This window comes from Raphanus sativus, chromosome 8, assembly GCF_000801105.2.
Source record: "Raphanus sativus cultivar WK10039 chromosome 8, ASM80110v3, whole genome shotgun sequence".
In the NCBI taxonomy this organism is placed as follows: Eukaryota; Viridiplantae; Streptophyta; class Magnoliopsida; order Brassicales; family Brassicaceae; genus Raphanus; species Raphanus sativus.
The window spans coordinates 22,498,540-22,521,804 of record NC_079518.1 but is presented as its reverse complement, the minus strand read 5'-3'; the positions used below and the strand labels follow the sequence as shown (position 1 = coordinate 22,521,804).

The window sequence follows — 23,265 nt, the reverse complement described above, 5'->3', positions numbered from 1 at the left end:
CTGAAGAAGCTCTTGGATAACGTCCTCCAAGATGATAACTCCTACAACCTCTTCATTGCCAGTCAAGATCCTTATAGACAACTGCAATGTTACTGTGACCCTTTTGGAAGGTTATTAATATGAACGCTTGTGTTATAGGATATCAAATAATGACATGGTCAAGAATGTGATTTCCCACGGAATTCTCTCATAATGTTTTTTTTCCTTGGGGGGAACTTAATATTTTGTAATTAAGCTGACGAAATCTAAAAATTTGATTCCAAACTGGTTAGTAAAGTCTGTTATTGGAGTAAAAACTGAAACTGACTGTGACAGAGTTCAAGTTACGAAGGGGAGAAAATAATACAAGCAGCTCTAAACCAATCAACATCCATATACCCAAAGGATGTATACAAAGGAGTCAGGTTTGAACCGTAAAAAATAAAAAACAAAGTCCAAAATACACAATTGTTTTGGGGATTATTGGGACTATGGAGTCATCTTCTTTAGTCACTCTTCTTACTGCCGAAAAATTTCCAAAAGAAAATGATTAATGCTACCGAAATTGCAATTGGTAAGGCACAGTATCCGGTCGTTGCAACAAAGTTAATATAGAGAGTAATCAGAATGACTATTGCAATGAGTGTCCGCTTTTTCCATTGAACAGTATCAGCAACTGCAAATATCAACCATGCCACCAAAATCACTTTTTCAATTATACAACTTAAAACTAATGGAAACAAATGGTTTAACCAATACGTACACTCTTTTTGGGGTTGGTTTTGAGCCAAGTGTGAGAATGAGTCTATTGGCCTCTTTATACCTTCCTATGGTTACAGATTAATGATGAATGTAAAAGGGTTGCTGGTACCGAAACAGAAAGTATATATCCATCTATATGTCTATAATGAAAATAGAAGTTTGTGTAAACCTGAAGTGGCACAACAGGAGCGTAGCCTAAGAGATCCTTTGCTTTTGAGGAATCAAAAGTTCTGCTACAAGAGATAAACCTAACTCTAGAAGGTGTTAGCTGTGGTACTTTCATCCCATGTGGTCCAAGTAATCTATATGCAAGTTCCACAAGATGTGCTATTGGCATCATCACAACAGCAGGTATCTTTATACTTGGCCTGCAAAATTATAAGTGGTGTTAATCTGAGAAGAAACATCAATTCCAGATGTGTTGTTTATACGTACATTGTTAATCTCTTTGGTAAGCGTTTTGCATTATGAATTTCGGAGAAAACTAGGATTCAGTTAACTAAAAACAAAAGCAAGAAATTGTTGGGGTTACGAATTAAGAAACAAACTTCTATTATGTAATCAGCATAAAAGTTATATGTTACTGAGTTAACTGTGGACAAAATTAAGAAAGCAAATGAAATATTTAACTACGACTAACAAGGGGCACAACCTTATTGTAGCTTGTTTTACAGAAAATGTACCTCTCATAGCCAAGTCCTTCAAGAAGCAGTGACATAAACTCCCAAAACTTAATTGGCTCCATGTTGGTAATGAAGTATGCCTGCGCAGCCATTTTATTTCAGATCAAGCGTAGATTCCCAAACTCTGAAGTACGAAAAGATTAACTTCTATCAGGAAAAAAATCCTAGTTCTAGAAAATGATAGTCTGTTTCCATGTAGTATGTCACCTTATTATAACCAACCCAAGAGAAAACTAATTCTAATCCATGTGGTATATCACCTTATAACCCAGCCTAAAGGAAAAGTATATATTATAAGACAAGACCATACGCAACAAATAGAGCCACTATTCATTCAGCTCATCTAATGGTTTCATTTCATTACAGAACTATAAAACATTATGAACCAAGGTATATATTATAAGACAAGACCATCAGCAACACATAGAGCCACTATCATATTAGACACGAACAACATGGAATCAACTGAAACCAAATACCTGGCCTGCAGCTTTTGCAGACACTTCCCCTCCTGATGCTAGCGATCGCTCAGCACAGACATGGGCATGCACAACGTTTTCAACATAAGTGAAAATCATAGAGGTTACTTCCATCACCCATAATGAACTGGACAAAAAAAGAAAGAGAATTGTAAGTACAAGGAAAACTATTGGGCAAAGCAGCACATGCATACAATCCAACCTTTGATTTGCCAGCCCTGGCAGCAGCTACAAGGGACGGAACCATTAATCTATCACCAGGACCAAATATGCTGCTAGGACGTATGGAACAAGTGAGTAGTCCATCTCTTCCATTCGCTTTCAAGATCAAAGCTTCCCCTTCAGCTTTAGTAGCTGAATACGAGTCATTGTGCTGAAACAATGAAAGATGCATCCAAAAGATTACCTTGGATGGGTATGGCACTGTTTCATTGGCATTCAGAACACTGTTGACGCCATCAAAGACGACACTAGGAGAGCTAGTGTAGACGAGCCTCTTAACTCCAACCTCAACACAAGCATCAATTACATTGCTTGTACCTACAGATCAAAACCCCCCATAAAGAAACAACACTTTTTCACATATAGAGAGAGAGAGAGATTTAGTTTTCAACAAACCTTGAACATTAACTGAATAGTGAAGCTGGTAGCTGTTGATGGACGAATCAGGAGCCGCCATGTGGAACACCACTTGTGCTCCTTCAAACGCTGTTTCACACTTTTATAATCATCAGATACCAAAAACAACACAGAGACGAAGGAAGAATGTGAAAGGATATATATATATATATATATATATTATACCTTGGTCCTTTGATGACTTGAGCTTTGTTCCGGAGATCAGCGGAGACGTACTGGACTCTACCGGATCGCATTGCTTCGCCGAGAAGTCCTGTCTCCTCGTGAGCATCGAGCTGTAACGCCGGAGATAGATCGGCGATGCGGACGTGGAACATCTGGTAGCGTACGAGCATCTCGACGAGGTGTCTTGCGGCGAATCCTCTGCCGCCGGTGACGACGCACCAGCGCTCCGTCTCCGTAACTTCCGTCACCATTGTCTTCTCCGCCGAAAACTAATTAAACTGAAAAAGGAAGTAGAGAATGTTGATAGTGTATAGCTTTTGATCGAACAATAGGTGAGCATAATCAGAACAATGTAGCAATAAACAGTACTCAGAAGCAGACAAAGCTGAAGATATTAAAGTTCACGGTGACTGTGTGGCGGCGTAGTAGGTAGTCAAAGCAATCGACAATAGTCAGAGGAGAGAACTTTGAGAAAGAAGCAAAGCAATCGGAGGTTTGTTTCCAACAAAGAATAAATATTTGATCCGTTACAATTTACAAACAAAAACAAAGAATAAAATATTTGTCGAAGAATTAATTGTTTTTTCAAGCTATTACATTTTCCCACTAATTAATTTATGGAAATCAGAATGCGAGCTAATATTTTTGCAGTTTGTTATAATTTATTAAATTATTTTTATTTCTATTTTAGTGATTCCTTTTAAAAGAAAAAATAATTTCTTATTTTTTGTATTTTTGAGATTAACATCTTACATTATGAAAAAGTATGAATAATTATATACAGAAGTTATATTTATTTGCATAGTAATAAACACTATTTCATTATCAAAATTTCATCAATGATATGTTTTTAGGTAAAAAGTTTATAAAGTGAAAATTTTATCATTTGTTGGTTTGAAAACACTCAAAGTGTTGATTTTCAAATCTAAAAGATATTAATATTCTCATTTTCCCCCTGAAAACTAGTTAATTTCTTTTAATATATATAAAAATTCTTAAAATTTCTAAATCTTTGACAATAGATCAATTATGTCTATGAAACATAATTAGGTATGAACTAGGGGTGTCAAAATAGTTCAAATGGGTCAACCCAACCAATAACCCAAATGAGTTGACTGTTAATGGGTCATATAGGTTAATGATTGACCCAGCAACCCATTAATTCAATAAGTAAGTAAACAGAGAATAAATAGGTTGAGTTGACTCATGATCCGTTAAATTAAATGGGTTATATGGGTTAATGATTGACTCAGCAACCCAATAATTCAATAAGTAAGTAAACAGAGACTAAATTTTTTTTATTTTTTTTTGGGTTTTGTGGTTTCTTTTTTCGATGAGTAACAAAAGTAACAACCAAAAAAAATTGAGAGATGTATCACGCTCTGTTCATAATCTCGTCTTCTACAAACGGACACAACGACCACATCATAGTGTAAGTATCATCAAACGGACAAACGTACACGACGACCACAAACGGACACAACGACCATAATCTTTGTTCATCAAATGATGTCTTCAAACTATGCCCTCTCACAATCTTTTCCTGCCAAAAAAAAAACAGTATCATCAATCATCATCATCCATTGCTCTTCTGTAAAGATTTTTTAATAAAAGACCAACATGCAGAATCTGTGAAGGTTCAAAATCCAACACACATGCATAACATAGTTCTGTTTTACCATAACTGTAGCGTACTCTGCAACTTCAGGTTCTTGAGCAAAAGGTACAGTCTCCTTCTCTTGAAACCAAACAACATTACTCTTTTCTCTAAAACCATTTCTCAGAGACATACAAAAAACTATACAAAGATGCTAAAATCACAGAACACAGATGCTAACTATACAAAGCTATTCAGTTGAGAGTGAGAGACAAGAGACGATTGAGAGATATGAGTATAAACTAATCAGGAAAAGAAAAAGACTCACCACCAGCTATAGTTCCATGGTACCAACATGGTCTTGAGTTGTTAATGCTTGACTTGGAGCCTCTCGGATAATGACTATCTCATCTTCTTCATCTTCATCTGCATATGATATGAAACCGAATATTAATAGCCATCAACTTGTACCTAGCAAAGAATATAAAGTTTATATAAAATTGTACCTTCACCATCAACTTTATAGCCATGAATCCAAGACCTAGTACACAATAAAACTTGCACATTTCTAGGAATAAGGCGAGTTCTGTACTTGTTTATAATGTGAGCTCCAATACTGAAAGAAGACTCGGACGCCACAGTAGTAATAGGTATGCTGAGAATGTCCATTGCCATGAATGCTAGTGCGCCAAAACGATGCATGTTCTCTTTCCAATATCGCAACACATTCAAATCATGATGAGCTCTCATTTCTAGCTTTGGCTCCTCTAAATATAAATCCAATGCTGACTTTCCTGGTTCTGCAGTCTCTGGAATATCATCTAACTCAAACAAGTCCTGTTCTCAGTAAACAAAATAAGAAGTTTAGAATGAATTAAAAAAAAAATCAAACAAGTTAGATAGATAAACATCAGAAACTTACATCCAACACACCAAAGTTCTCTGTCTTAGTTCCTTGCTCAGAAGCACGAGAATATGGTCTTGTACAACTCACAACAGGAGTCAAAGAGAGCTGTCTTCTATAATCATCAAAGATCTTCCTAAGCTGATCCTCAATATGATTAACTTTTTCTTGGGAGGTGAATGGATCGAGTTCACCATAACATCGCTTCAAAAGCTTTAACTTCATCCTAGGATCTAAAACAGCTCCCATTGCAAGAATCACGCTGTAATCCTCCCAGTATTTATCAAATTTCTCCCTCATGTTAGAAATCATTGTCTGGATGACGATATCCTCGTTGCTCTTAAGAACTTCCAACAAGCACTGAATCTTCCAAATATGAGCAAAATACATGTTTGAAGTAGAGTAGCTTCTGCCAGACATCAAAGTCGTAATGCTATAAAAAGGCTTCAAGAGCTCAAAGATAGTGCTAGCTCTTCTCCATTCTTCATTGGAAGGGCAATGCTTGTAGTGTTTATCACCTAACTTATTCCTCTTTAAACCACGCTGATACTTCAGAGCTTTCTTCAGCATTAGATAGGTTGAATTCCACCTGTTCTTGACATCAATAGACAACACCACATCCTCAACACCATCTATACAGTCTGCAAGTGCAATCCTTCTAGATAATGAGCCCTTAAAATACTTCGCTGTTTCTCTGATCTTACACAAAGCAGAACTAATGACTTCCAAACCAGCTTGTACAATCAGGTTCAAGATGTGGGCAGAACACCGGACATGAATGAAATCTCCTTTGCACACTAAATTATCATCTAGACTAAGCCTATCCCTCAATATGTCTTGCATGTTGTCATTAGCCGTGGCATTATCCAGAGTCAAAGTGAACACATTTCTCTCTATTCCCCACTCTCTCAGACATTCGTGAACTTTACTAGCTAAGACTTCACCACTATGGGGAGGAAGAACTTCACAAAACGATAAAATCTTGCTATGTAGCACCCACTTCGCATCAACATAATATGCCGTGACAGCTATGTATCCATCTCCTGCTAGTGAAGTCCAACAATCTGAGGTCAAGCATATCCTACTAGGAATCTTTTCCAGCTCAGACCTCAAGATCTGTTTTTCTTTCTCCCAAGTTTTCATAACATCACTAGCAGCAGTGTTCCTAGTGTAGCACTTGTAATCTGGATTCAAATAGCTACAATAGTCCCTCAGCTCATCATATTCAACCGAAATGAAAGGAAGATTATGTCTAATAATGACTCGACTGTACTTCTCCCTAGCAACTCTCTCATCAAAATTCACTACCCTTCTTTCAGCCTCTAAAATTCCTAAGCATTTCTCTTTATGACGCTTCAGATTTGAGGTTCCACTTGTTGATGTATACGCACCACTTGTTGATGTATACGCATAGCTCTTTGAGCATTTCAGACAATATGCTCTCTCTTCCCCATTCTCATCCTTTTCTACTCTAAAATATTGCCACATATCCGATGTTTTTTGTCATGTCCCTAGTTCTAACTAAGGCATCCGGACGGGCCATGGTGCGGGGAGATGGGCTGGCCAGGTCATAAAGATCTAAAGGCAAGCGTATCATGGTCCAAACTAAGGGTTAAGTGCATCAGGAAGCTGAGACTTGACCAGAATAAGAAAGAAAGAAGGAAAAGATAGCTGGATGAGTGATCCGGAAGCTGGATATGGTCCGGAGGCAGCTCAATCAGCTAGGTGGAGCTGGTAGGGAGCTCACACAGTCTTGGGCAGCTCACTGGAGCTGGAGGAGTAGCTCACTCAGCTCAGGCAACTAGTACTCAGCTCAACTCAGCTGAACTGAGTGATGGAGTCTTGGCCGGTCTTTGCGGACCATGAGTGTGATCATCGACCGGGTGATGGTCGTGGACGTCCGTTGGGTCTAGGAAGCTCTGGCAAGTGAGCTAAGTGTTTGGGCAAGCATTTGGGCTTGAGATCGATCAGCCCAAACGAAGAGGAGAGCAGTTGCAAGCGGTTGGACGGTTTTGGGACGGTTTGGGCGAAAAGGTGTCCGTTGGCCAAAGAGCTAATCACATCGTCTGGACGGTTGGCAAGCCCCTTCCCTATAAATAAACCCCTCCTATGTCGACACAAATCATCAGAAACATAAGGGGAAACTCTGCCCAAATCTTTACAGAAGCAAAGAGGGAAAGAGAAGTGTGACCGCAAAGGCAGTCCGTGTGAAGGCAAGGTGATTCCGGTGAGTTCTAAGCCGTGGGCAAAGGAGACTTGATCGGAAATGGATACCAGAGGAAAGGAGAAGGCTGCAGAGAAGAGTGTGGGGGCTTCCGAACACACACCTAAGGTACTAGATGCAAACCAAGTACAAACCGCCTGAAATCATCCATCCGGATGGTTTGTCCGTTTGATCCATGAGTGGATGGTTGCATCTATTGTTCTTTTCCTGTCAATATATCTCTTCTCTATCATATTCTGAAGTTATCTATGGGTCTAAACTCATGGACACGCCACCAAGGCTTGGTTAGATCAGAGTAATCTCTCCATGGCCTTGGTTGGGCATGTATGGTCCGATCTCATGCTTCCAGTGGGAGTTATTGGGATTTGGCGTTTGATATCTCTTAGTGGGGATTTATAATGAATTATCAAAGTGATAGAATAATTTTCTAACATTGATTTCGAGATGGTACCATGAGGCCGGTTAGGCTGTTCATGGCCAAGATCAATATGATCAAGGCCGGTTCTGGGAATTCCGCTTGGACCATTCTCTTAATCATGATTTATCATGATTTATCATGCATTTTAATTAGTTTTTGGACAAGTATCAGGATGGGTCACTTTTGGCCAGAAATAGGCTAAGTGTCCGGACCATGCTTAGGATTGTATATTGCTAGGATATCGGTCATGATTCTTATGCATATGTGTTGTGGGTTTTGATTTTAGGTCCTGACAGGGATCGTGGTAAGGCTAAGGAGCCATGAAGACCATGGCCGTGTGGGATGTGTGATGTAGTACTTGTTGTTTACATTTGGATTTATCATAGCTTATTGTGCAACTGAATGATTTGGATACATTGTATGGATCACATTTGACATATATATAATATGATTGTTTGCCTTAAGCTTCTGCATTGATTCACTTTTGTATAAACCTCCAATGATTGAAAAATGACTAAGTAAGGATTGGACTTAAACCGGCTGAATTGCACTTAGAAACATTAGGTAAGGCCGCGGACTGGTTGGATCATGGGATCCAGGTTTGGGTCTTACAAGTTGGTATCAGAGCATGCTTGATTCTAGGCTATTGGTTAGGGCAGGTCATCACACATCCGGCTGGGTCTCATGGCAGGTTTTGGTATTGATTAGCATGATATTGCTTGAGGTTTGCAAATAAAGATGTTAATCTAACCATTGCCTTGTGTTTTGTCTTTGATGTCCTAAGGGATCAAAGAAGAAGTCTCGGAAGAACAAGGATGGGACAAAGGCGTCCGGAGCAGGAGATGCCTCAGTGCCTAATCCGCAAGTGTTGCTGTCAGTTCCACCTACTGGTCAGACCAGTGAGGCTATCCTGACTGAAACTCAAGTGAATCAGACTGAGGTTCAGCTGGGTGGAGAGAAAAGGCAGATGGACGAGACCGGGCAACCACTGAATGTAGCTGGAAGTCAGCTAGGAGCAACAAGTGGGCAGCAAAGGAATGATCAGGAAGGTGAAGCTGAGTCCTCAGAGACTGGTAACCGGGCTGATCCAAACATCCAAGAAAATGGGAGGATTGGACCGGATGAACCAATGGCTGAACCAACCATGAAGAAGATACTTGATGCAATCAAGTTGATGGGAAGTCAGATGCTGGCTATGACCCAAGTGTTCACACCAGTTGTGAATTCATCTATGGGTCAAACTACTCAAGCACAAGTGATAGCTCCTGGAGCTGGTGTGGCTGGTGGATATGTGGCGCCTCTAGCTGAGGTGATTGAGTTAGATCCACCAGTTGGGACAACCAAGAAGGTTGATTACCTGAAGGTGCTTGAGCACATCACCCGTTTGGGAACCAAACACTTTGCTGGAAGTGCTGATCCTATGGAGGCAGATGATTGGAGGGACCGGCTGGCCAGGAACTTCAGGTCTACAAGGTGCCCTGAGGAGTACCAAAGAGACATAGCAGTGCACTTCCTGGAGGGAGATGCACACAACTGGTGGCTGTCCCTAGACAAGCGCACCAATGGTTCCATTGTGAAGTTCTCTGACTTTGAGGTTGAGTTCAACCACAAGTACTTTCCAGCTGAGGCATGGGACCGTTTGGAGGCCAAGTTCCTGGACTTGGTTCAGGGCAAGCGGTCAGTAAGGGAGTATAAAGAAGAGTTCAACCGGCTCAGGAGGTATGTGGGTAAGGAACTTGAGGATGAGAAGGTTCAGGTCCGCAGGTTCATAAGGGGCTTAAGGCCTGAACTTAATACTTATTGCTCAGTCCGTACCTTCAACACAGTCTCTGAGCTGGTGGAAAGGATGGCAATGCTGGAGACCAATCTGGCTGAGGAGAACAAGCACAAGCTTAAGAGTGTGGTGGTGTCCTCCGGTCAGGGTGGTGACAAGAAGAGAAAGAGGGATGCGGCTGAAGGGGGTAAAACCTCAAGTGGTAGGCCAGAGTGTCCCAAGTGTGGTAAACACCATGGAGGAGAGTGCTGGAAGGCAATGGGAGCTTGTACCCGTTGTGGCAAGATGGATCACTCAGCTCGAGACTGTCCTGGTCCGGACAGGAACCATGGGCAAGGCTCGACCAGTGAGGCCAGGAGTTGTCACCAGTGTGGTAAGAAAGGGCATTTCCGTGTGGACTGTCCCCAGTTGCAGACTGGACAAGGCAAGGGCCGTGTTGAGAACAACCGGCCAGACCACAAGCAAGGCCAAACTTCAGCACCTCGAGTCTATGAGCTTTCAAGGGATGTGGATGAGTCCGGACCCTTCAAGGCGATCACTGGTAAAACTCTAAACCCATTCTTTTTAAAATTTTTAAATTTATTAGAATGGCATGGTATGGAATCTAGGATGGACTAGATACTTAGATAAGGTCTTATGTAGGGACCTTGTGTATTGGTGGTGTGGAAACACATGTATTATTTGATACTGGTGCTACACATAGTTTTGTGAGCCCAGAAATGATTGGTAAATGCATGTTCCAAATGGGAACCAGGAATGATCTTGGCTTAGTGAGTGCAGCCGGTGGGCAAATGATGCATGCACTAGGCCTAGTCAAAGACATTCCAGTGATGATCCAGGACAAGGCAATGCCTGTGGATCTGATAGTGGTCCGCCTTAAGAATCACGAGGTGATCCTAGGCATGGACTGGCTTGGCAAGAATCGGGCCACCTTAGACTGTCATCGAGGAAGGGTGCAGTTTGAGAGTGGGTGTGGACCCCCGATCAAGTACCAAGGTAATAATCCGGCCTCTGGATGCTTAGTGTTATCAGCAGTCCGTGCGGCAAGGATGCTGGAACAAGGTTGTGAGGCTTATATAGCCACAATCACCACTAAGGAGGTCGTAGGGGATGGTGGCCCGGACGGGATACCGCTGGTCAGTGAGTTTGATGATGTGTTTAGGTCACTACAGGGCATTCCCCCTGATAGGTCAGACCCATTCATAATAGAACTGGAACCAGGGACGGCCCCAATGTCAAAGAGCCCATACCGCATGGCTCCAGCTGAGATGGCTGAGCTAAAGAAACAACTTGAAGAGTTGTTGGAAAAAGGGTTCATACGCCCAAGTGTATCACCATGGGGCGCACCAGTCCTCTTTGTCAAAAAGAAGGATGGTAGCTTCAGGTTGTGCATTGATTATAGAGGGTTGAATAGGGTGACTATAAAGAACAAGTACCCATTGCCCCGGATTGATGAGTTGCTAGATCAACTGAAGGGAGCCAAGTGGTTCTCAAAGATTGATTTGGCATCAGGTTATCATCAAATCCCCATTGCATCAGATGATGTAAAGAAGACAGCCTTCTGGACTAGGTATGGCCACTATGAGTTTGTGGTTATGCCATTCGGATTGACTAATGCACCAGCAGCCTTTATGAAGATGATGAATGGAATTTTCAGAGAGTACTTAGATGAATTTGTAATCATCTTCATTGATGATATACTAGTTTACTCTAAGACTCGAGAAGACCATGAAAGGCATCTCAGATTGGTGTTGGAAAGGCTGAGAGAGCAGCAATTGTTGCCAAGCTAAGTAAGTGTAGCTTTTGGCAGAAGAGCATTGGCTTCCTGGGACATATAGTGTCTGAGGAAGGAGTGTCTGTTGATCCGGAGAAGATCAAATGCATACAAGAATGGCCAAGACCAAAGAATGCCATTGAAGTGAGAAGCTTCTTGGGTTTGGCCGGATACTACAGAAAGTATGTCAAGGGGTTTGCAAGTGTGGCACAACCTATGACACAACTTACTGGAAAAGATGTCAAGTTCATCTGGTCAGAAGCTTGTGAAAAGTGCTTTAAGGCCTTGAAGGACATGCTGACCAGTGCACCAGTCTTGGTGCTGCCTGAGGCAGATCAACCATATGTGGTGTACACAGATATGTCCATTACTGGACTAGGTTGTGTGCTCACACAGAATGGGAAGGTCATAGCTTATGCCTCAAGGCAACTCAGGAAGCATGAAGGAAACTACCCAACACACGACCTGGAGATGGCCGCGGTGGTGTTTGCCTTGAAGATATGGAGATCATACTTGTATGGTGCCAAAGTAAAGATTCTCACAGACCACAAGAGCCTGAAGTACATCTTCACTCAACCTGAGTTGAATTTGAGACAAAGGCAGTGGATGGAGTTTGTGGCCGACTATGATTTGGACATTGCCTATCACCCAGGCAAGGCCAATCTAGTGGCAGATGCTTTGAGCATGCGTAGAGCTGAGGTATCAGCTGAGAAGGAAGCAGAGATATTGGAAGGGATGGTCCGGTCACTGCACCTAGACACCTTGGCTAGTGAGGATGAGCCTTTGGGTCTAGAGGCTGTGAACCAGGCTGATCTGCTTACCAGGATCCAACAAGCACAAGGCTTGGATGAAAATTTGCAAAAGGTTGCAAAGAATGACAAGACTGAGTATCAAGTCACAAGTAATGGTAGCATTTTGGTACATGGGCGGGTTAGTGTTCCTGGTGACTGGGGACTAAAGGAAGAGATTATGAGTCAGGCTCATAAGTCTAAGTTCTCAGTGCACCCGGGACTAAATAAGATGTACAAAGACATCAAAAGGTATTACCATTGGATCAGGATGAAGGCTGACATTGCTGAGTGGGTGGCCAAGTGCCCTACTTGTCAATTGGTCAAGGCTGAACATCAGGTTCCAAGTGGTTTACTACAAAACCTTCCCATACCAGAATGGAAGTGGGATCACATCACAATGGACTTTGTGACTGGCTTTCCCACAACCAGAAACAAGAAGGATGCAGTATGGGTGATTGTGGACCGCCTGACCAAATCTGCACACTTCTTGCCCATCACGAAAGGTGATGGAGTGGATGAGATTGTAAAGATCTACATATATCAAATTGTGAGGCTGCATGGAGTGCCGGCCAGTATAGTCTCAGATAGAGACCCTAGGTTCACTTCTTATTTCTGGAGAGCTTTTCAAAAGGCTCTAGGAACAAGAGTGAACATGAGCACATCCTATCACCCTCAAACGGATGGTCAATCAGAAAGGACCATCCAGACATTGGAAGATATGCTAAGGGCATGTGTTCTTGATTGGGGTGACTCATGGGAGAAGCATTTACCACTGGTGGAGTTTGCATACAACAACAGCTTTCACACCAGCATAGGTATGTCTCCTTATGAAGCATTGTATGGGCGGCCTTGCAGGACACCTTTATGCTGGACCCAAGTGGGGGAGCGCAGCATAATAGGTCCTGAGATTGTGGAAGAAACCACAGAGAAGATCAAGATGGTCAAGGAGAAAATGAAAGAAGCTCAAGACCGCCAAAAGAGCTATGCTGATAAGAGAAGGAAACATCTTGAGTTTGAGGTTGGTGATCTAATCTATCTCAAGATGATTACCTTTAAAGGTAGGGCTAGAGTTTCTGGAAGGAGAAAACTAGACCCAAGGTTCTTAGGTCCATTCAGGATACTTGAAAGAGTTGGGGCAGTGGCTTACAAACTGGATTTGCCATCTGAAATGGATGCTTACCATAATGTTTTCCATGTGTCTCAACTAAGAAAGTGCCTAACGGATCAGGACATTGTCTTGCTAGAAATTCCTAAAGATCTTGGTAAGAACCTCACCTTAGAGACAAGGCCGGTTCGGATCATTGATCGGATGGAAAAGGCAATGAGAAAGAAGACAGTTCCTATGCTAAAGATAGTATGGGAATTCAATGGCAAGGACATTATCACTTGGGAAACAGAAGCAAGAATGAAAGCTGAGTATCCTAAGTGGTATAGTCAGTATGTGGTTGGAGAGTCATCAAGTATGAACTCGGGGACGAGTTCCTTCCAAGTGGGGGAGACTTGTCATGTCCCTAGTTCTAACTAAGGCATCCGGACGGGCCATGGTGCGGGGAGATGGGCTGGCCAGGTCATAAAGATCTAAAGGCAAGCGTATCATGGTCCAAACTAAGGGTTAAGTGCATCAGGAAGCTGAGACTTGACCAGAATAAGAAAGAAAGAAGGAAAAGATAGCTGGATGAGTGATCCGGAAGCTGGATATGGTCTGGAGGCAGCTCAATCAGCTAGGTGGAGCTGGTAGGGAGCTCACACAGTCTTGGGCAGCTCACTGGAGCTGGAGGAGTAGCTCACTCAGCTCAGGCAACTAGTACTCAGCTCAACTCAGCTGAACTGAGTGATGGAGTCTTGGCCGGTCTTTGCGGACCATGAGTGTGATCATGGACCGGGTGATGGTTGTGGACGTCCGTTGGGTCTAGGAAGCTCTGGCAAGTGAGATAAGTGTTTGGGCAAGCATTTGGGCTTGAGATCGATCAGCCCAAACGAAGAGGAGAGCAGTTGCAAGCGGTTGGACGGTTTTGGGACGGTTTGGGCGAAAAGGTGTCTGTTGGCCAAAGAGCCAATCACATCGTCCGGACGGTTGGCAAGCCCCTTCCCTATAAATAAACCCCTCCTCTGTCGACACAAATCATCAGAAACATAAGGGGAAACTCTGCCCAAATCTTTACAGAAGCAAAGAGAGAAAAGAGAAGTGTGACCGCAAAGGCAGTCCGTGTGAAGGCAAGGTGATTCCGGTGAGTTCTAAGCCGTGGACAAAGGAGACTTGATCGGAAATGGATACCAGAGGAAAGGAGAAGGCTGCAGAGAAGAGTGTGGGGGCTTCCGAACACACACCTAAGGTACTGGATGCAAACCAAGTACAAACCGCCTGAAATCATCCATCCGGATGGTTTGGCCGTTTGATCCATGAGTGGATGGTTGCATCTATTGTTCTTTTCCTGTCAATATATCTCTTCTCTATCATATTCTGAAGTTATCTATGGGTCTAAACTCATGGACACGCCACCAAGGCTTGGTTAGATCAGAGTAATCTCTCCATGGCCTTGGTTGGGCATGTATGGTCCGATCTCATGCTTCCAGTGGGAGTTATTGGGATTTGGCGTTTGATATCTCTTAGTGGGGATTTATAATGAATTATCAAAGTGATAGAATGATTTTCTAACATTGATTTCGAGATGGTACCATGAGGCCGGTTAGGCTGTTCATGGCCAAGATCAATATGATCAAGGCCGGTTCTGGGAATTCTGCTTGGACCATTCTCTTAATCATGATTTATCATGATTTATCATGCATTTTAATTAGTTTTTGGACAAGTATCAGGATGGGTCACTTTTGGCCAGAAATAGGCTAAGTGTCCGGACCATGCTTAGGATTGTATATTGCTAGGATATCGGTCATGATTCTTATGCATATGTGTTGTGGGTTTTGATTTCAGGTCCTGACAGGGATCGTGGTAAGGCTAAGGAGCCATGAAGACCTTGGCCATGTGGGATGTGTGATGTAGTACTTGTTGTTTACATTTGGATTTATCATAGCCTATTGTGCAACTGAATGATTTGGATACATTGTATGGATCACATTTGACATATATATAATATGATTGTTTGTCTTAAACTTCCGCATAGATTCACTTTTGTATAAATCTCAAATGATTGAAAAATGACTAAGTAAGGATTGGACTTAAACCGGCTGAATTGCACTTAGAAACATTAGGTAAGGCCGCGGACTGGTTGGATCATGGGATCCAGGTTTGGGTCTTACATTTTTCTTCTCTTTTCAGTATTAGAAGATGTACCTGTTGATGTATATGGATGTTCTTCTTCATTTTCCATATCCAGCGACCAGCAACCTGAAATTCAATATAAGATGCACACAAAAACCAAGTCAAAGAATAGCCTTCAAGTAAAAAACACAGAACATGTCGAAACAACACAGCAAAGTAAAGAATAGCATCAAACAGCTGCAACTATGTATCCATTTTTTGACCATAACGATGTGAATTCAAGGAGAAGAAATGATGAACTCATTTAACACAGCAAAGTCTCCACATCATATGATCAACAAAACCCATCAAGTCATCAAAATTCATACCATCTAATACACACTCACACCAAACGTTTATCTACAGCATCTAAAGAATCAAGTGATCCATGGAACTATCTTAGGCATAAAGCGAGAGTTTCAGAGGCATTTTTGTTTACTCAATGATTTCAATTCAACATCAAAAGAATCAATGACTTCTTAAACTCCAGGAGTTATAAATGTATCAATCATGCTTGAACAAGATTCCTTAGACCCTTTTGAATCAACACATAATCAAAACAATTCAAGTGAGTCTGAGAGTGAATAAGAACAATTACCACAGGGTCTGAGAGTGAGTCGTCGAGAGAGGCTGAGACCAACAATCAGAGGAGATAAGCTTCAGAGCTTCAAAGGGTGGAGAGAGTGAGAGCAACAATCTCTATCTCTTCCTGTAGAAAAAAATTAAAAAAATCACCAACCATATAATTACTTCAGAGTGTCAACGAACCGTGAAACAAAGTAGTGTTATACAGCTAAACTATCAACAATACACGAGAACACAAACGCCTTCGCACGAGAATACAACAGAGACAATATAGGAGAGGAAAAAGCCTTCACCGTGAAGAGACTCTGAGAGAGATGAGAGTGGGTCGTCGAGAGGGTCTGAGAGAGATGAGAGAGAGATGAGAGAGAGATCGATGGAGAGACTCTTTGAGAGGAGATGAGAGAGTCTGAGAGAGAGAGAGATGGATCGATGAAGACGAGTTAAGAGAAGAGAGAGATCGGCGTCGGAGAAGAGAGAGATCGAAACCCAAATCGGAAGAGATGAGAGATCGAGCCGAAGAAGATGGATCGCGAGAGATGGAGAAGAGAGAGATCGGCGTCTGATGTCGATGAGAAGAGAGAGAGAGATGATGTCGATGAGAAGAGAGATATATATATATTTTTTTAATGAAACCAAATGGTTAAGAATTGACCCAACCCAATAGACTCATTTAATCTGTTAACCCATAAACCTGCTAACCCATACATCTGATAACCCATTAATCTGTTAATCCATTAACCCATTGGATCAAAAATAAACAGTTCATTTGGGTTAATGGGTCAATTTGGGTTAGGTCAATCCATGGGTCAACTTTTAAATTTTAATTTTGAGAATTTTTTTGTCCAAAAAAAAACAATCTAACTTTAGAATCTCTTTTTTTACACTATGGTCTTTGTCACTAGTAGAAGTTAATATAATCATATAACTTTTATATAACAACAAAACATCCTAATAAAGTATTAGAAACAATATTAATTGACACAATGTTACATTCTAACATAAAATACATAAAAATAACTAAACACAAATTAAATGATAGAATTTAAATAAAATATAAATTATTCATTAAAATCATTTCTGTAATGCTTTCATATATAATCTTTCAATTTATTTTGTAGTGATAAGTCAATTTTTATTTTTTTTATCCGTAGATTACAAGTTAAAACTTTTTGAAATTTTGTATTGTGAGCTTCTAAAAAGAAAGTGCATCAATTAAGGAGAAGAGTTATGAAATAGCTCAATTACATATACAAAATCAAGTAAAAACTACCTCTTAAAAAATGCACGAGTAAAATACTACTCGTGAGTCGTGACTTTACCCAATCTTAAAAGAAAAAGAATCATAAACAAAAAAAATTCAACAACAACAATCTCCAACGGCGTCAAATCGTTACGGACAGTTTTTAGTGATTTCGAAGGTGTAGGGTCAATTTTCCTGAATATTGGTAATATTGTAATGTTTAGTTGATGTAGTATTTTATGTTTTATGTAATTTTATCTTTTCTATTTTTCCTTTTGTATTAATTTTTTTTATTGTAATGGTGTTTTGTGTACTATTTCTCTTTAATGTTATTTTATGTTTTGCATGAAATGCAATTTTTTTATAAGGACTCAAACGATAACTATAAAAATTAGTACATAACTTGAGAAATGGATAATTATAAATAATTGAAAATAAAAACTTCATATTTTGAAGTTCTGAAATTACTTTTGAATTATACAAAACTTTATATTTGTGTTGAAGTTGTTTTTGGAAATGCTGCAAGTAGACAACTCATATCATATGTGGTTGTTGATGTTAATAAAAAGATGAGAATAAGCATTCATTTCATCAATAAAAGTTTTATGATGAGGTTCAAAAGTTTTCTTTATTTGGATCACATTAAAAAACATTCAAAGTATCACTTACTACCATTTTAAATCTCAAAGTTTTTTCACTAATATTTTAAAATTTCAAATTGAAATTTGTATCATAAAAAACCTCCAAATTAAAATATTGACCGGTTATACAGGTAAAAAAATAATGTTTCAGGTTTTTCTCCAAAAATAATTCTCTAATTCATAAAATAAAGAAAAAATTCAGAGAATAAATAAAAATCAGAAAATTAATGAAAAACGTAGAATTAAATAAATTTTCCGAATTTCTAAAATGAAAATTAAATATTTAAAAATTTAAATAAAAATAACTTAAAATTTTATAAAAATAAATAAAATTAAACTAAACTAGAGGAAAAAACTAAATAAAATTCATAAATAGAAAAACTCTAAAATTCAAAATATTTTATTTTAGATTAGAAGATTTTTTTTAAAATATATCATATAATTATTTACAATAATAATTCCAAATATATCACTTATGACAATGATGGTTTTTCACATAACCATTAACAATGATGGTTTTTGGCGTATCTTAACTATAGCTTCCGACATCATCAGTGAAGATGACAAAAAAAACTATTTTGAACTTCTGAATTTTCAATTTTCTTTTTGAAAATTATGATCTTTTTGGTTTTCTATATTTTAGTTTAGCCTTATTTATTTTTTATTTTTCTTTATTTTTTTATTTTTCTTTATTTTATAATTTTTATTTAATTTTGTAAATATTTATTATTTTCTGAACTTTTTGGAAAAAAATTCTGGAAGTTTATTTAATTTTATTAATATTTTTATTATTTAGAAAAATCTGATTTTTTATTATTTAAATAATTAGTTTTTAAAGAAAACTTACACTTCATTTTCTTTACCGGTTTTGTAAATCATTTTCTAATTTGGAGGTTTTTATAATACAAATATCACTTTGAATGTTAAAAATATTAGTCAAAAAATTTCAACGTTTAAACTGTTAGTAAATGACATTTTCAAAGTTTTTATGCGATTTTCCATATAAAATATGAAAGAGAAAACATCTCTTTTTTTTGGTTCAAAAGAAAGCATCTCTTTATATTTTTAACATTTACAGTCGGAATTAGGTTAATTAGACATTTTATAACACGTATGTTTTTCAAATTGTGATCTCATTTAAAGTAATTTTGGGAAATTCCTATTTAGTTTATTCAATAACATCGTATGTTTTTTTTATATCAATACGTGTGTTGTTTACAAATTAAGAAAACAAATTTGCTGAAAAGATTTATACTAAAATTTTAGACGAGTTAAAAATATCAGAAACGATAAAATTGTGCTCCTCTCCTTAAATCGCTCTGGTGTTCCCTATAAATAATTCACATTCTTTGTCAAGACAATTCAATCTAGCAAAATTCTATCTAAAGAAAATCGTAATCAATAGTACAATAGTCTTTTAAATAATAATTAGAAAAAAGAATCGTGCAAACTAAAATGGAAAAGGTAAATTTCTTTGCAATAATCGTTATGGTGTTAATGGTCGTGACAAGGGTTTCTGCGGAAGAGCCATCGGTGAAAGTGACGGCCAATGAGGTGACTCTTGCGGCGGAGGCGGCAGCCTCGAGTTTCAAAAGCAGCGCTGGAGAGGCTGCTCAAGGGGCCAGGACATGGGCCGATTGGGCTACGAGCAAATTCAGGTAACATTTTCCTTATTTCCTTGCTTTTTCTGTTATTCTTTCACGTTAAATATTTTGGGAGAAAACCCAGTCATCAATTAAATCTTTTGGTATCATTTTCTTCAGACGTTAAGTATAATCTCTTATCTCGTTTCTAATTTTAAAACTTGAGTCTCTGTTAACACAGAATTAAAGAGAACATGAGTCAATCTAATTCATTACCATTATAGGTTATCTTTTGTACTATCATTAACTATTTTATATCTCTCGTCTTTTTTGAAGGATTGGTGGAAATTTCGAAAAAACTCCCGATTCAGAGTGAAACGTATGGAGGTCTTAAGAAAAATTTATCTTAAGAACATGCATAACTGTTTACCAAGAAAAAATATGTGAATTGAGGAAGCAACAATATAGTTGCATTCTCTTGTATCTTATTGTATAAGAAAATTTTCCATTAACACTAACACGTAATTATCAATAAAATTAAATAATATTATGTAAAACCTGTACAAACTTAAGCATATACACCTCATTGCTGTGATTCATAGATGAAGTTTATGTTTCTAGAGAACATTAACACTCATGGCCCTCTCTGCCTTGACTCAGAAGACATGTTTATTGCAAAAACAAAGAGACCAAATCCTTTCTCTTTAAGTGAACAATATGTCCAAAGTTTCTACTTCTTCTTCTAGATGCCAACAACATATAAATATGAAGTACCCCAAAAACACTGGGAAAGAAACAGAGAAATCAATAAGACCATTATAACTACCAATTGACCCATCAGTCTATGGATCCATATGCCACATTACTTTCTTCCGCGGGTTAACCTCTGCAAATGGTAGTTAATGTTTCCCCACGACTTGGACTTCTCCGCCTACAAAGCAAAAGAGTTTTAAGTAAACAAAAGGTTCACCGTTTCCGCAAAGCCAGAAGAAAACAAAAGTAAAAATGCAAAAAAAGTTATTTACATGTCCGTTCATACAAACGCTAAGGAGGTTCTTCTGTTTCTCGCAGTTATCATCTTTGCATTTGTTAAGAGCCATGCAGTTGAGAAACGACACCATCTCCTTCATACACGGTTTCGCTATACCGCCTAGCTTTTTCGGGTTTATGTACAAATTTCCAGCCTTTCTCCCCATGGCTCACTCAAAGATAAAGATAAAACACCAACTGAAAAAAACAGAAGCCAGAAAACAAAAAAAAACAGGAATCAATACAAAATCACATAGGAGGAGACCAAACAAACGAGGTATCCTAATGTACTCACATTTATCTACCACTGAGAGTAGTAATAATCACATTTATGAATTAAAGAACATTTTAATCATACAAATCCATCAGACGAAGCATTTAAATTACATAAGTGAATACTGTATAGTCCTTATGAATCAACCAACGCAGATGAAATTGGAGTACATCTACAATGGGTTCTTGACTCTACCCAACTCATTACATTACCATCTAAGCATCACTGTAGAGAGCATTTGTCAAAAAAAAAAGAATCATAGCTAGAAATCAAATTAAAATATCTTGCATATAGAAACGGTCTCAGATCCGAGAAGTAGAACGAATCAGATCGAAACTAAAAATCGAAAGCAGCAGGGCATGAAATTAGATTGAATCGACGGCACATTCTGAGAAAGGATTGGAGCCGAAACAACTTACAGTGTTGGTAAAAGCGGAATCAAGGATTGATTTTTGACAAGACGCTGGAGAAATGGAGAAGAATCGCAGGTGGGGAAACGAGGTTAAGAAAAAAAAAAGTATAAAACCCTATGGCTATTTCAGGTAGCCCATGGACTCTTTTAATAGCCCATGAACTCTTTCAAAATATGACCCGGCCCAGTGATGACTTTACCATTCAAAAGCGGATATTTGAACCGAACCAAAATTTAATTATATGGTAAACCAGCTATCTTGTGTATATCCACGCACGTGCCGTGCCGTCAGTATTTTTTTTTTTTTTTTGAGTATCTATTTGTTTCTATTCGTTTTCTAAACGTTATTCTTTTTTGATCAAATTCTAAACGTTATTTAAAAAGTGATTTACCTCTGTGTATAATTTCAGTTTAACTATGACAAAAATATAAGATGATTTCATTTATTTTTTATACATTTTTTTGTTTATTTATTTAGTCTCCTAAACATTATTTAAAAATTAAGTATCATATGTGTATAACTACATTTATTCTCAACAAAAATATAACATGATTTCAATTTAGTATGATATGTATATTTTCTTATAAAATTTATACTTTTTACAAAAAAAAAAGTAATATGATAATAACTAATAAATCTTATATCACCATTAAAGTAAATTTTCTTTATAAATATTTATTTTTGACAAATTTTCAAAAGTATACTAATAATTAATAATTCATATATCACTATTATAAAATAGGGAGAATTATGATTTTGGAACCAGAGGAATGACCCGTTTTTGCAAGTTATTTGGACAATATCAAGGTCCTACAAGAAGTCTTCATAAACTAGGAAATCATTCATGTACCACGAACACAAAATATAAGGACGGATAGCGTACCACGAAGTGTCAGGAAACAATCATCTTTTGTTATTCACATGGATGTAGAGTCACCGTTTTAATTTTCAGAGTCTAGTTGAATGTGTTTTTAAGCTGATGACAAAAAAATGGGGAGAATTATAAATTTAACTCAGATTTGATACTACTTTAAAATTTACCTTTAAATGATAATTATTTTCATATATAAGCACGTTAACTTTATTGTAAAAATACAAAATTAATCCTAATAAATCATTTATAAATATTTAATAATTATTTATAGAAGTTTATAAATCCAAACCCTTCCTATATATTAAACTATAAATAATAATCACTAGACCATAAATTCAAATATTAAAGTATTTCTGATTAAGTGTATTTTGAAAAATGGTCCAACTTAGTGTATTTCAAGTAGTCTTTTTCAAATAAAATATACACATTATCACATTAATTAAAAATAATCTAAATATAATTTTTTACATCAACTTATAAATCATATTTTGTATAAATATATACATTTTATCCAAATTAATTGTAAATGTACATTAAAAATACAAAAATAAAGTAATACAAATCACATAAAGTATGCATTAACAAATACAAAACTAAAAAAAAATACTAATTAATATGTTTCTTGTTGATAGTTAAGTGATCAAAAAAAATTAAATAATCGGTTTCTTTGGTTCATTAAAAATTTAGCTTTTACAAGCAACTATAATTTCCTTATGTCATTCTTCCTATACTTTTAAGTTTATCACTCTACCATCTATATTTTGTTTTAAAAAAATCATAACTAAAATATCCACACTTTTAAATACTATTTATCATCACATATGTAAAAAAATTCAAAAATTACATTTTAAATTTATGTTACCTTTTGTATGATCCGAGATAAACTTTTTCGTCTCAAATCGAGACAAACTAAAACTCTGGCTAGTTAGAAAATAGGAAACCGAAAGAGAAAGAGACTGATTATCATTATTCAATCTCTTTGTACTCTTTCAGTTAAAAGTCAGAGGGGGTTAATTATCAGATGGTCTAAGGTTTTTGTGTTGTTTTGGTTAACATTTAGGGTTTTCTCTCCAACAAATATGAGTGATTATAACAAAATCGACAATAGTCTAAATCTGATCAAGGAGACCTCCCTTCAAACCAACTTATCAACTGATCCTAAGTTTGAACCAAGATCTGGT

General features: G+C 37.9%; 2 protein-coding genes and 1 pseudogene across 3 annotated transcripts; 1 reads left to right on the top strand and 2 right to left on the bottom strand.

Annotated features, from left to right (window-relative positions):
• Positions 1 to 265: 265 nt before the first annotated feature.
• On the bottom strand, positions 266 to 3,202 carry LOC108831803 (3beta-hydroxysteroid-dehydrogenase/decarboxylase-like; annotated as a pseudogene).
• Positions 3,203 to 19,255: 16,053 nt separating this feature from the next.
• Positions 19,256 to 20,053, top strand: LOC108820729 (uncharacterized). Its single transcript, XM_018593738.2, has 2 exons — positions 19,256 to 19,569; positions 19,831 to 20,053. The coding sequence occupies exons 1-2, from the start codon at positions 19,367 to 19,369 to the stop codon at positions 19,868 to 19,870; spliced, it is 243 nt and encodes an 80-aa protein (XP_018449240.2). The 5' UTR covers positions 19,256 to 19,366; the 3' UTR covers positions 19,871 to 20,053.
• Positions 20,054 to 20,145: 92 nt separating this feature from the next.
• On the bottom strand, positions 20,146 to 21,322 carry LOC108820730 (uncharacterized). 2 transcript variants are annotated; one of them, XR_008937480.1, is made up of 3 exons: positions 21,217 to 21,322; positions 20,520 to 20,721; positions 20,146 to 20,425 (listed from the first exon to the last, which is right to left on the bottom strand). XR_008937480.1 is itself a non-coding variant. In XM_056992068.1 (2 exons), exons 1-2 carry the CDS (start codon positions 20,688 to 20,690, stop codon positions 20,357 to 20,359), a joined length of 240 nt encoding a protein of 79 aa, XP_056848048.1. In that variant the 5' UTR covers positions 20,691 to 20,721; the 3' UTR covers positions 20,146 to 20,356. The 2 variants fall into 2 exon arrangements, 1 of the variants encoding a protein (XP_056848048.1); XM_056992068.1 differs by lacking the exon at positions 21,217 to 21,322.
• Between the last annotated feature and the right edge of the window lie 1,943 nt (positions 21,323 to 23,265).